The sequence below is a fragment of the Nerophis lumbriciformis genome, linkage group LG10, assembly GCF_033978685.3.
Source record: "Nerophis lumbriciformis linkage group LG10, RoL_Nlum_v2.1, whole genome shotgun sequence".
Lineage (NCBI taxonomy): Eukaryota > Metazoa > Chordata > Actinopteri > Syngnathiformes > Syngnathidae > Nerophis > Nerophis lumbriciformis.
This window is the reverse complement of record NC_084557.2, coordinates 19,178,740-19,194,153: the sequence shown is the minus strand read 5'-3', so window position 1 is coordinate 19,194,153 and position 15,414 is coordinate 19,178,740. Positions and strand designations below refer to the sequence as shown.

At 40.2% G+C, this 15,414-nt stretch overlaps 1 protein-coding gene across 1 annotated transcript in view; it reads right to left on the bottom strand.

Annotated features, from left to right (window-relative positions):
• Positions 1-223: 223 nt before the first annotated feature.
• Positions 224-15,414, bottom strand: part of LOC133612793 (zinc finger protein 536-like) — a 117,548-nt gene continuing 102,357 nt past the window's right edge. Inside the window, exon 4 of the mRNA XM_072913920.1 lies at positions 224-896. Coding sequence (XP_072770021.1) covers positions 667-896 — 230 coding nt within the window. The 3' untranslated portion in view covers positions 224-666. The remainder of the gene's footprint in view (positions 897-15,414) is intronic.

Genomic DNA, 15,414 nt, shown 5'->3' with positions numbered 1-15,414 from the left:
ATCTTGTTTTTAATATTTTTGTGCAGCATTTTGGAAACATTTTTGTTGTTTAAATGTGCTATATAAATAAAGTGGATTGGTTTGGATTAGTTTGATTGGCAACACTAAATTGGCCCTAGTGTGTGAATGTGAGTGGGAATGTTGTCTGTCGATCTGTGTTGGCCCTGTGATGAGTTGGCGACTTGTCCAGGATGTACCCCGCCTTCCGCCTGAATGCAGCTGATATAGGCTCCGGCACCCCCCGCTTCCCCGAACGGGACAAGCGGTAGAAAATGGTTGGATGGAATAACCAATGCTTTGGGCGGGGAAGGGTATGTTGAACAGATAGATTTGACATGTTGGCGAAATGCTCTTGTTACACTTTCACATCACAGTGGACTTTATTATTATTATTGTCCTACGGATAAATACATACTGTGGATCTTCAAGAAACACTGGAATGTACATCAAACGTTGCTGTTGCACAGCTAAAAATCATCCTTATTTCTCCCACTTATTTTGGAGGAACGATAAAGTTGACCAGAGGACAAAAAGACTGCAAGTCTCCGTACTTAGTGTGCGAACACCCAAAACCTTAATATTATAATAGAACATAAGAAAGTGCATAATCGACCCCCTTGACATGTCAGTTATTCTATAACCAAAGCATTGTGTCTGACGACGCCATCAAGTCCCACAGAGCGGCGCGGCGTTCGTCTGCTCTCTACCCGGATTGTCTACCGAGATGCTCGGAGGCGATCCGCAGGGCCTCTGGGGCGTGTGCGAGCGGCGGAGGCGGCGGTCAGGGTACAGGCTGTTGTCAAAGGGCTTGCGGTGGACGCAGATGACGTGCGTCTTCAGGTTGCCCTTCTGCGAGGCGCTGTAGGGGCAGTATCTGCACGGGAACGCCTTACGAGCTAGGACACATGTAAAGCAAAGAAGAAAAGGTAAATAAATAAACAGCGCTGGCAGATGATTTACAAGTGGATCAGTTTTCAATCTAATTCATCAAATTAATTCATCACCATTTGCAAATAGGTCTAGAATTGCAAACCCATCAGGACAAACCTACAAACAATGGGCCACACCCGAACTCTGGAATGCTGTCCCCGACCATCTTAGAGCACCACAGTCGGTCGACCGTTTTAAGAAGGGACTAAAAACCCACCTTTTCAGCACAGCTTTTATCTAATTTCTCTGCCTTCTTGTTTTTAAATGCACTGTTTGCCTATCTGTTTTATCCAGTGCTTTCATGTTTGTATTTCTATTATCTAGTGTTTATCTATTCTCTTTAGTATTTACATGCTGCCGCTCGGCGACATCATACGCAAATACGGTGTTAGCTTTCATTGTTATGCTGATGACACTCAACTCTACATGCCCCTAAAGCTGACCAACATGCCAGATTGTAGTCAGCTGGAGGCGTGTCTGAATGAAATTAAACAATGGATGTGCGCTAACTTTTTGCAACTCAACACTAAGAAAACGGAAATGCTGATTATCGGTCCTGCTCAGCACCGACACCTATTTAATAATACCACCTTAACATTTGACAACCAAACAATTACACAAAGTGACTCGGTAAAGAATCTGGGTATTATCTTCGACCCAACTCTCTCCTTTGAGTCACACATTAAGAGTGTTACTAAAACGGCCTTCTTTCATCTCCGTAATATCGCTAAAATTCGTTCCATTTTGTCCACTAGCAACGCTGAGATTATTATTCATGCGTTCGTTACGTCTCGTCTCGATTACTGTAACGTATTATTTTCGGGTCTCCCTATGTCTAGCATTAAAAGATTACAATTGATACAAAATGCGGCTGCTAGACTTTTGACAAGAACAAGAAAGTTTGATCATATTACGCCTATACTGGCTCACCTGCACTGGCTTCCTGTGCACTTAAGATGCGACTTTAAGGTTTTACTACTTACGTATAAAATACTACATGGTCTAGCTCCATCCTATCTTGCCGATTGTATTGTACCATATGTCCCGGAAAGAAACCTGCGTTCAAAGAACTCCGGCTTATTAGTGATTCCCAGAGCCCATAAAAAGTCTGCGGGCTACAGAGCGTTTTCCATTCGGGCTGCAGTACTATGGCATGCCCTCCCGGTAACAGTTAGAGATGCTACCTCAGTAGAAGTATTTAAGTCCCATCTTAAAACTAATTTGTATACTCTAGCCTTTAAATAGCCCCCTTTTAGACCAGTTGATCTGCTGTTTCTTTTCTTTTCTCCTCTGCCTCCTCGCCGGGTTATTCCGGTTCGGTGACCATGGATGAAGTGCTTGCTGTCCAGAGTTGGGACCCGGGGTGGACCGCTTGCCTGTGCATCGGTTGGGGACATCTCTGCGCTGCTGACCCGTCTCCGCTCGGGATGGTCTCCTGCTGGTCTCCTGCTGGCCCCACTATGGACTGGACTATCACTACTATGTTAGATCCACTAAGGACTATTCTTTCACAATATTATGTCACTCGACATCCATTGCTTTCGGTCTCCCCTAGAGAGGGGGTGTTACCCACATATGCGGTTTCTCATAGTCATTCACATCGACGTCCCTTATGTGGGCTCTGTACCGAGGATGTCGTTGTGGCTTGTACAGCCCTTTGAGACTTTTGTGATTTAGGGCTATATAAATAAACATTGATTGATTGATTGATTGATTGATTGATTGATTGATATTTTAATTTTCTATTATATATTCAAACTTTTCATTTTATTTATTTTTTTAATTTAAACTTTTTTTATATTTTGTAGCACTTTGAGATTTTAACAAATGTAAAGTGTGTTACAAATGTAACGTATTATTATTATTATTATTATTATTAGAATTCGCAGACAGATACAAGTCAGGTCTCAATAATATACAGTACAGGCCAAAAGTTTATCTGTACAGTAATCTATTTATTTATTTATATATATTTATATATATTTATTTATTTTATATATATATTTATATATTATTTATATATATTTATTTATTTATTTATTTATGCACCTTATTGCTTTTTTTATCCTGCACCATCTGGAGCTTATGTAACGAAATGTTGTTCTTATCTGTGCTGTAAAGTTCAAATTTGAATGACAATAAAAAGGAAGTCTAAGTCTAAGTTTGGACACACCTTCTCATTCAATGCGTTTTCTTTATTTTCATGACTATTTACATTGTAGATTGTCACTGGAGGTATCAAAACTATGAATGAACACGTGGAGTTATGTACTTAACTAAAAAAAAAAGTGAAATAACTGAAAACATGTTCACTGATGGACTCTAGAAAGAGGTTTCTGCAGCCTCCGTAGCAGAACCTCCAGGTTCTGTAACATCTTCCTCCCTCAGGCCATAAGACTCTTGAACGCATCATAATAATCCCCTCAATTCCCCCCAAAAACGGATTAACTGGCTGCAATATAAAGACAATATAACATACATCCATAAACGTGGATGCATATGCAAAAGTGCAATATATTTATCTGTACATTAATCTATTTATATCTGCAACAACATTTCATTCTTATCTGTACTGTAAAGTTCACATTTGAATGACAATAAAAGGAAGTCTAAGTCTAAGTTATATTCTAGTTTCTTCAAAATAGCCACCCTTTGCTCTGACTACTTTTTCGCACACTCTTGGCATTCTCTCGATGAGCTTCAAGAGGTAGTCACCTGAAATGGTTTTCACTTCACAGGTGCGCTTGAAGCTCATCGAGAGAATGCCAAGAGTGTGCAAAGCAGTAATCAGAGCAAAGGGTGGGTATTTTGAAGAAACTAAAATATAAAACATGTTTTCAGTTCTTCCACCTTTTTTTTGTTAAGTACATAACTCCACATGTGTTCTTTCATAGTTTTGATGCCTTCAGTGACAATCTACAATGTAAATCAGGCCACATTTAGAGAAAAAAATGTCTATGGGGGTCGGTATATCTATTTTTAGGAACACTAATACAAAACCTCACAATAATGTCTGATTGAATGCTTAAAAACGTTATGACAGACCGCCTTAGAAAACGTAATGGAATTTTAAAAAATTTCTATGAACGATAAAACACTGAATATTGAAAAAATATGAACGTCACACCCCCTACCAATCGACATTTTTTACAATGGAGTGAAACGCAACAAACAGTGAAATATGAACGCAAAAGGTACAAAATAAACCCACCTACAATTTGATATATCTGATATTTGCTGAATTTCCACCAGGGATCAATAAAGTACTTTCTATTCTAATCTATTCTATTCTATATATCACTAAACTTTAGAACTTTGTTGTGAAAATCTCCTTCCGCGTCTGTGGAAACGCTTCCCGCCCACACTGCTTGGTGCCTCGTCTGAGCTGCTGTGACGTAGATTACCATAGTAACTAATTAGATGACCATAGTAACTAATTAGATTACCATAGTAATCTAATCATCATCCATACACGCAGATTCCAACCATTGAAATACTTTGTATAGTTGAAGACTTACGGTCATTAGAAAACATGACTGCACATCATAATGGCAGCTACACTTTCCATCTTAAAGATCTAAAAAAAATATTTGGGAATGTCCGGCGGACCAGATTGAAAAGCTCAACGGGCCGCATGTGGCCCCCGGGCCTTAATTTGCCCAGGTCTGATGTAAATAGTCAAGAGATAAAACACATTGAATGAGAAGGCGTGTCCAAACTTTTGGCCTGTACTGTATGTTTATTAACAGCTCCAAATGATATAAAAATCACACATAAACATCAATATGTATACTACACAGTAAAATGTAGGACTTATAGTCTTGTTTCTTCTTATTGTGTCAGACTCCATTTCCTGTTTTGGACGATTGGCAGCAGTTTTGCTTTGCACACTTTAGCACAGATGTGCAGGAATTAGTAATCAGCACTATTTAAATATTTAAGTTGAGATGCAGCGTTTGCGAATTGCTGGGTCATTGCATGGGTTTTCTGCTAAGCTGTTTGTTTTGGACCACAATGTCGTTGCTGTACTTGATGGCAGGGCCGCTCCTGGCTAAATTAGGGCCCTAAGCAATATTTTATATGAAGCCCCCTATCCCCGACCACCAAATTTTTCCACACATTTTTATCTGTGTGAAAAACACATTTATACTTTTTGCCTCAAACTTATTTTTAAGTTGATGCCAGTTTTGGACAAAAAAAAATTTCATGGGAAATAAACTGTTCAAAAAATAATTTTGATAGTGAAAAATAACACATTTAAGGTCATTAAAACATAAATTAGCAGACCTACCACTAAAGCCAGTATGTGTGGCTTACAAGAACAGTGCATTAACGCTGCACTTCAATATGTCGAGGGGGAATTTGATATTTCATTTTGTATTTGTTATATATATTTTGTGTATATTTAGTGCATTTAATTGCTAATTAAGATGACTGGACACAAGACCAAAGAAAAAACTAGAAGTTTTGAGAAGAAGTGACATTATTGAACACATTGATTGAATGTGTAAGTTGTGCAGCAATTATTATTATCAGTGACAAAGCAGAGGAGCCTACGAATAAGTCATTTATTACAAAACCCAAAACCAGTGAAGTTGGCACCTTGTATAAATCGTAAATAAAAACAGAATACAATGATTTGCAAATCCTTTTCAACTTATATTCAATTGAATAAACTGCAAAGACATTTAATGTTTAAACTGAGAAACGTAATATTTTTTTGCAAATAATCATCCATCCATCCATTTTCTACCACTTGTCCCTTTTTGGGGTCGCGGGGGGTGCTGGAGCCTATCTCAGCTGCAGTCATTAACTTAGAAATTAATGGCAGCAACACATTGCAAAAATGTTTGCACAGGGGCATGTTTACCACTGTGTTACATGTCCTTTCCTTTTAACAACACTCAGTAAACGTTTGGGAACTGAGGAGATCAATTTTTGAAGCTTTTCAGGTGGAATTCTTTCCCATTCTTGCTTGATGTACAGCTTAAGTTGTTCAACAGTCACGGGTCTAGGTTGTGGTATTTTAGGCTTCATAATGCGCCACACATTTTCAATGGGAGACAGGTCTGGACTACAGGCAGGCCAGTCTAGTACCCACACTCTTTTGCTATGAAGCCACATTGTTGTAACATGTGGCTTGGCATTGTCTTGCTGAAATAAGCAGGGGCGTCCATGATAACGTTGCTTGGATGGCAACATATGTTGCTCCAAAACTTGAATGTACCTTTCAGCATCAATGGTGTCTTCACAGATGTGTAAGTTACCCATGTCTTGGGCACTAATACACCACCATACCATCGCAGATGCTGGCTTTAGAACTTTGTGCCTCTAACAATCCGGATGATTATTTTCCTTTGTTCCGGAGGACACAGCATCCACAGTTTCCAAAAACTATTTGAAATGTGGACTCGTCAGACCACAGAACACTTTTACACTTTGCATCAGTCCATCTTAGATGAGCTCGGGCACAGCGAAGCCGGCGGCATTTCTGGGTGTTGTTGATAAATGGCTTTCGCTTTGCATAGTAGAGTTTTAACTTGCACTTACAGATGTAGCGACAAACTGGAGTTACTGACAGCGGTGTTCCTGAGCCCATGTGGTGATATCTTTTACACACTGATGTCGCTTTCTGATGCAGTACCGCCTTAGGGATTGAAGGTCCGTAATATCATGGCTTAGGTGCAGTGATTTCTCCAGATTCTCTGAACATTTTGATGATATTACAAACTGTAGATGGTGAAATCCCTAAATTCCTTGCAATAGCTCATTGAGAAATGTTGTTCTTAAACTGTTCGACAATTTGCTCACGCATTTGTTCACAAAGTGGTGACTCTTGCCCCATCCTTGTTTGTGAACGACTGAGCCTTTCACAGAAGCTGCTTTTATACCCAATCATGGCACCCACCTGTTCCCAATTAGCCTTTTCACCTGTGGGATGTTCCAAATAAGTGTTTGATGAGCATTCCTCAAACTTTCTCAGTCTTTTTTGCCACTTGTGCCAGCTTTTTTGTAACATGTTGCAGGCATCGAATTCCAAATGAGCTAATACTTGCAAAAAATAACATTTTCCAGTTCGAACATTAAGTATCTTGTCTTTGCAGTCTATTCAATTGAATATAAGTTGAAAAGGATTTGCAAATCATTGTATTCTGTTGTTATTTAGGATTTACACAACGTGCCAACTTCACTGGTTTTGAGTTTTGGATATTACATTTTATAGGAGGGTTCTCTCTATCCATTGCTCTCGGCACTTGGGAGTGTTTATTCAATTAGGGCCCTACTCTGCCATGTGTTCAGGTGAAAAAAGGTGCGCAACTGTACTCCCACTTGACTTAAGTCTGCCAGTTTGCGCCTTCATCCAAGATGCGCACTTTGAGTGGAGCAACCCTTAAATGTGGGCGTTCCCCCGTCGAATCGCCTCTGAGGCTGGAATAAGTCCAGTTCCTCTGGAGGGTGAAACATTATATTGCACTTGAAGTTTGGAAGCAGTTTATGTCACACAGGAAACATCCGTTGAGATGAAGATAAAAGGACCACAGCGCCACTCTGAGTTAACTATCAAAAACCAAAATGCACATTTTGTCTCGTGAATGCGACCACAGCTGAAAGAGATTACGTGTATATTTGTCGTGTTTAAACATTCTGGTACTAAAAGACATTCAATGATCCAGTGATCATTGAAGTAAATGACTATTTAATAGAAAGTACATGTATAATATAGCGTCTATCAATTGATTCCATTGATTTTTTTGGATAGTTAATATCAAACTGTCAAGCTCCCCCGCACAAGCAAACACACACAAAAGCACACACGGTCCAACACATTAAGCCCCTCTGACGCCTCACGTCTTTGCAAACATTTGTGTAACGACGGGGTCGCATTTTACTGCTCGGATCGTTCTCCCAAGATGCAGCAGGAACTCGGAAAGCAAGGTGCAGGTGAGACATTGATTTCTGGCTTCTGCCATCCTAGTCACTGCCGTTGTGTCCTTGGGCAAGACACTTTACCCACCTGCTCCCAGTGTCACCCACTCTGGTTTAAATGTAACTTAGATATTGGGTTTCACTATGTAAAGCGCTTTGAGTCACTAGAGAAAAAGCGCTATATAAATATAATTCACTTCACATTTATTGTCCATGAAATTATGGAAACATACAAAAAGACAGAAAAGCGTGCCAATAGCGAGGGAAGTATGGCGAAACAGGAATCAAAGATCGTAGAAATACTTAACGTAACGCAGGCCTGGGCAATTATTTTGACTCGGGGGCCACATTTAGAGAAAAAAATGTGTCTGGGAGCCGGTATATCTATTTTTAGGAACACTAATACAAAATCTCACAATAACGTCTGATTGAATGCTTAAAAACTTTACGACAGACCGCCTTAAAAAACGTAATGGAATTTTTTCATTTTTCTATGAACGATAAAACACTGAATATTGACAAAATGTGAACGTCACACCCCCTTTCGATCGACATATTTTACAATCAAGTGAAACGCAACAAACAGTGAAATATGAACGCGAAGGGTACAAAATAGAACCCACCTACAATCTGATATATCTGATATTTGCTGAATTTCCCCCAGGGATCAATAAAGTACTTTCTATTCTATTCTAGTTTATTCTATATATCACTAAGCTTTAGAACTCTGTTGTGAAAATCTCCTTCCGCGTCTGTGGAAACGCTTCCCGCCCACACTGCTTGGTGCCTCGTCTGAGCTGCTGTGACGCAGATTACCATAGTAACTAATTAGATGACCATAGTAACTAATTAGATTACCATAGTAACTAGCATATCATCCATAAGCACAGATTCCAACCATTGGAATACTTTGTATAGTTGAAGACTTACGGTCATTAGAAAACATGACTGCACATCATAATGGCAGCTACAGTTTCTATCTTAAAGATCTAAAAAAAATATTTGGGAACGTCCGGCGGGCCAGATTGAAAAGCTCAACGGGCCGCATGTGGCCCCCGGGCCTTCATTTGCCCTGGTCTGACGTAACGGGTTGCATGGAAGCAAATAGTAGACGTCATCACTGCTGCATAGTGCAAACAAGAAAGCCTGACTGATTGTGGCGAAAAACAGGAATAAGTAGCTCTCTGATTAGTGCCCAGGAGCAGGTGAGCGTCCCGAACACTAATCAGAGGCAGGTGAAACTAATCAGCACCCATGGAAACCAAAACACAAAACCAGGGGTGCTGAAAACAGAACTGAGGTAGTCAAACTAACCGAACAAAAGATAATCCGGGCAACGGATCATAACAAGTTGTACGTAACATGACAAATAACATCAGGGTGGTTATAATAACAAGTAAATAAAGTTTCATTTTCAGATTATGATCCAAATCCAGCCAGGAAGAAGACGCTGTTTTAGCGTGCGCACACAGACACACACACACTACATCACCATGGCGACATACATTCTCGTGACAAGCACGGCCTGGAAAATTCAAGTGTTGTATTTTTCCTACACATTCGCAAGTGTTAGTAAAACTCCACGCTCCATGATTTTCACACAACCGAGAAATAAGTGTGACCAGCAGATGGCAGTCACACATAAAATATATGTGTGGACTACAGGTTGATGCCTGACGCTAGCAAGTACCCGTAAGCAAGCAACACCAAAACTTTGATGTTTCATTGAGAATATAGCACATTACACACGGCGCTCAAAAATATGTCAAAACATTTTAGTACAACTTTGGTAAGCTTTAAAGCCGCACCGCTTGATGGATTGTCGTAATATTAGGGCTACAGTAGTCAGACGTACTCTGCTTCAACATACAAGTATTATTATGGTGTGCGTATAAGGACCGCAAAATGGCACCTATTAGCAGACACATTATCTGATGTTTTGTTTTGCTATATTATGCAAAACCAACTTTTCTTACTTTCTGGTACCTGCTGATTTGTATTCGGGATCTGCAAAGTCTAAGTGTAATAAGTGTGACCAGCAGATGGCAGTCAAACATAAAAGATATGCGTGGACTACAAGTTGATGCCTGGCACTAGCAAGTACCCTTAAGGAAGCAACACCAAAACTTTGATGTTTCATTGAGAATATAGCACATTACACACGACGCTCAAAAATATGTCAAAACGTTTTAGTACGACTTTGGTAAGCTTTAAAGCCGCACCGCTTGATGGATTGTCGTAATATTAGGGCTACAGTAGTCAGACGTACTCTGCTTCAACATACAAGTATTATTATGGTGTGCGTATAAGGACCGCAAAATGGCACCTACTAGCAGACACATTATCTGATGTTTTGTTTTGCTATATTATGCAAAACCAACTTTTCTTACTTTCTGGTACCTGCTGATTTGTATTCGGGATCTGCAAAGTCTAAGTGTAATAAGTGTGACCAGCAGATGGCAGTCAAACATAAAAGATATGCGTGGACTACAAGTTGATGCCTGGCACTAGCAAGTACCCTTAAGGAAGCAACACCAAAACTTTGATGTTTCATTGAGAATATAGCACATTACACACGGCGCTCAAAAATATGTCAAAACGTTTTAGTACGACTTTGGTAAGCTTTAAAGCCGCACCGCTTGATGGATTGTCGTAATATTAGGGCTACAGTAGTCAGACGTACTCTGCTTCAACATACAAGTATTATTATGGTGTGCGTATAAGGACCGCAAAATGGCACCTATTAGCAGACACATTACCTGATGTTTTGTTTTGCTATATTATGCAAAACCAACTTTTCTTACTTTCTGGTACCTGCTGATTTGTATTCGGGATCTGCAAAGTCTAAGTGTAATAAGTGTGACCAGCAGATGGCAGTCAAACATAAAAGATATGCGTGGACTACAAGTTGATGCCTGGCACTAGCAAGTACCCTTAAGGAAGCAACACCAAAACTTTGATGTTTCATTGAGAATATAGCACATTACACACGGCGCTCAAAAATATGTCAAAACGTTTTAGTACGACTTTGGTAAGCTATGAAGCCGCACCGCTTGATGGATTGTCGGGACATTAGGGCTACCATAGTCAGACGTACTCTGCTTCTTATGGTGTGCGTATAAGGACCGCAAAATGGCCCCCATTAACAGTCACATTATCTGGTGTTTTGTTTTGCAATATCATGCAAAACCAACTTTTCTTACCCTCTGGTACCTGCTGATTTGTATTTGGGATCTGCATAAGTCTCCAAATTTGCACGCGTCTACAATTGTAGTCAATAAGCTTCTTCTTTTCCTCTATCTTCTTGTTATGGAGCATTCATCCTCCGCTGTTGCCATTTCTAATATAAAGTAGTGTACAGTTTGAATTTAACCCGTCACTCAACTCGCTATGGAAGCTCTAAAAACCAAAAGCTGACGAGGAAGAAGATGCTGTCGAAGTGAAGCGAAGCCAGGTAAAAAAGACCCGCCCACAAAACGGAGCATCCCGGAGAGACAGTCAGAATGCGGCTTGAAAAAAATCTGTAAAACATAATCTATGCAACATTTTGACCACAGATCCATCATTATATGTTATGTAGACCACAAGGAAGTGTTTTAAATGTAGAAAAAAAAAGATCATAATATGACCCCTTTAATGCGTTTTATAATCCGGTGCGCCTTATGGTAAAAAAAAAAAAAAAATACAGTAACAGGAGACTAAAGCCCAAGCAAAATTAAATGAAGCCTTTTTTATTTTTATTTAAACTAATTAGCATTTGTGAAAAATAGAGATATTTTTTGGTAACATAAGCTTGCCTGTGGTGTTCTTGCTACATGTTTTGGTTTGAAAAATGTAACTTTGAGCAAGTCGCTTTAATGCAGGGGTGTCAAACTCATTTTAGATCGGGGGCCACCTGGAGAAAAATCTACTTCCAAGTGGGCCGGACTGGTAAAATCACGGCACGATAACGTAAAAATAAAGACAACTTCAGATTGTTTTCTTTGTTTAGAAATAGAACAAGCACATTCTGAAAATGTAAAAATCATAATTTTGTTGGGGTTTTTTTTTTTACACTTACATGTTGTGGTTAATAGTATTCTATCTTTATTTGTCGTTATTTATACTTTCTGAATAAATGATGTGATAATGTTCATCAGTCAACTCATTGGTGTTAATGTTCAATCTATCAAGATAAAAAAAATATCAAAATCAAATTACAGGATGTTATTTATGTAGTTTGCTCATTTTCCTCGACTGGTGCACTAACATGTGGTTTATTTATTTTTTACATACTGTATGTAGCATCATTTACAAAGATACAGTGCTCAGTGGTTAGAGTGTGCGCCCTGAGATCCGTAGGTTGTGAGTTCAAACGGGACGGGGAGGCGCAGTTGGGAGAGTGGCCCTGCCAGCAACCTGAGGGTTCCTGGTTCAATCCCCACCTTCTACTATCCTAGTCACGTCCGTTGTGTCCTTGAGCAAGACACTTCACCCTTGCTCCTGATGGGTCTAAGTTAACACCTTGCAAGGCAGCTCCCGCCATCAGTGTGTGAATGTGTGTGTGAATGGGTGAATGTGGAAATAGTGTCAAAGCGCTTTGAGCAGTGACGTGCGGTGAGGTTGATGGCTGGTGAGGCACTGACTTCATCACAGTCAGATTTACAAACATATGAACCCTAAAGAGTATCTTATTCACCATTTGATTGGCAGCAGTTAACGGGTTATGTTTAAAAGCTCATACCAGCATTCTTCCCTGCTTGGCACTCAGCATCAAGGGTTGGAATTGGGGGTTGAATCACCAAAAATGATTCCCGGGCGCGGCGCCGCTGTTGCCCACTGCTCCCATCACCTCCCAGGGGGTGATCAAGGGGATGGGTCAAATGCAGAGGACAAATTTCACCACACCTAGTGTGTGTGTGACAATCATTGCTACTTTAACTTGACTTTAACTTTACACATACAAACTGTAGCACACAAAAAAGCACATTTAATAAAAAAATTTTATTATGGTCTTACCTTTACTTATAAATGAAGTCCATGCGCCTCTGTTGTGCCGGATAATGCACCCCCGGCGTAGAATGCACCCCCTGACGGGAGTGTTGTATCAACTAAAGCCCACACTTAAAGTTTCCACGTGCAAGATTGTATCTATTAATAATTAATTTTAATAATGTTCGTGTTGGAGGAGTTGTGAATGGCTGCTGGGCCACAACATTAGGTACACCTGCAGACTGCAGCACGGATTTCATATTTCATTCATTCACAACTCCTCCAACACGAACACTATTCTTTTTGCACTTTTTGGCTTCTTATTAAATAACTTTTTTAAATAGATTCAATCTTGCACGTGGAAACTTTAAGTGTGGGCTTTAGTTGATATAACACTCCCGTCAGGGGGTGCATTCTACGCCGGGGGTGCATTATCCGGCACAACTCTACCACCAGGAGGCGGGATTACTGGGTGCCGTTTTATGATTGCTCAGCACAAGAAATATGTTACACACATACAGTTGTTGACAAAATACACTGTACATTACACATTACTATGGAAATGTATAATATAATTCATACAGCAATACGGTCTCACTGCACAGCAGGCCAGCAGTTAGCCGAGTCATTGCGCAATCCATGGTGAGGCTCAACTCAGTGACGTGCCTCAACTGGCTGCTGACTCACCGCAAGTCTCTTCTCGGTATTTGAACGGCAAATGTAAAAATTCAGCGATTTTGAATACAAATAATCTAAAACTGGTGAAGTTAAATGGAAAATAACTTTATAGTATAATCACTGGATACATATAACAATTTAATGAATTTTTTTTCTTTTTACATTTTTTTTCTTTCCATGATGGCACGTGAGGCCCCGCCTCACCTGCCTCTCCTGACTGCACGTCACTGGCTTTGAGTACCTTAAAGGTAGAAAAGCGCTATACAAGAACAACCCAAACCCTGGCCGATTCATACCAAAGACTATAAAAATGGGACCCATTACCTCCCTGCTTAGCACTCAGCATCAAGGGTTGGAATTGGGGGTTAAATCACCAAAAATGATTCCCAGGCGTGGCCAGCGCTGCTGCTCACTGCTCCTCTCACCTCCCAGGAGGTCAAATGCAGAGGACAAATTTCACCACACCTAGTGTGTCTGTGACAATCATTGGTACTTTAACTTGAACTTTAATAACAAACACATTTAGAACAGCAGTTTCTTTCATACATACATTTGGACACCCTTGCTTTAATGTTTTTTTGCTGTGGTTCCAGCAAACTGATTTGTAGTTTTGACGAGCGCTTTATGCCTTCTCTAATCTGTTGTTGCCCATTTCCTGCCCGCTATAAATGCACACACACACACACACACAGATAAATAAACACACACAAACGCACACAAGTGTTGAGTTGAGGAATGACAGATATCTGCAGCTGAGAGGAAAGGAATGCCAACACTTCCTGTCTGTCCCGTGCAACCTAACCCCGCTCGCTCTTTTCCAAGCACACAAACAACAAAGTTAATAGCTTCCATCAGTTGACCATGTATGTAAAACAAAAAAACAGCATGACGCCAGAAGCTCGCAGGCATTGTTGTGATCAAACGGATGACTCATGCACCTTTGTTGCTCTGACGGTCTATGTGTTCTCACTCAGCGCCGGACTATTCTGGACGAGTTAGCTCACAAAATGACTTTTTTCTTTTTTCCCCTGTCTGTCTCGCACTTCGATGTGTTCCTCAATGATTCATGGTTACAGCAAACCGTTATGTGCTGATGTCATTGAACATCACTTCCCAAAAACCCAGGGCCATCTCAAGCCTTGTTGCCCACCCTCTTCCTGAGTTTTTCCTCTCCATCACGCTCATCATCAGAGCAGCGGACAGCTGCAGGAAGCCAAACACTCGGCCGTGCATCTACATAAAAATGTGTTTTTTTGGGAGGGGTGGGGGTGGGGGGGATTTGGGAAAACTCACAGAAGGTGTAAGCAATAAAAAGGCAATGCCCCATCTGCTGGTGTATAATAACCTGATGGCCAATAAAGGACACACACTCGTCAGAAAGAGGATAAGGTTTGACACATGTGAATACCATCAGAATTGCGCACAACGTTGTGTGTGTGTGTGTGTGTGTGTGTGTGTGTGTGTGTGTGTGTGTGTGTGTGTGTGTGTGTGTGTGTGTGTGTGTGTGTGTGTGTTCTTGTATTTCTACCCTTCTTGAGTCATCAACAAGGAAAAGTACCTTCCATATGAGGACCGGTGAACAAGTTAGGACCAATACAGTAAACCATTGCATCTAATAGAGAACGTCTCATTTGCACCCCTGGTGGTGAAATCTATCATAATTAGGCTGGTCCCAAAAAGGAGGGATTTTTCAAATTGACTGTTTTGAAAGTGCTCCCTCTCTGGTCAACATATGAAATAACAAGCGTGTGTAAGAAAGTGAAATGCGCCCCCTTTTGGACAAAATGTATTAAAAAAAATAAAATCAATATGTATATAGAGACATACTGTAATAACTTGAAGTAAATAATGAAGATTAAAAAACAATTACAAATGAAAAAAAATCCCCCTAAAATTAATTAACTATAA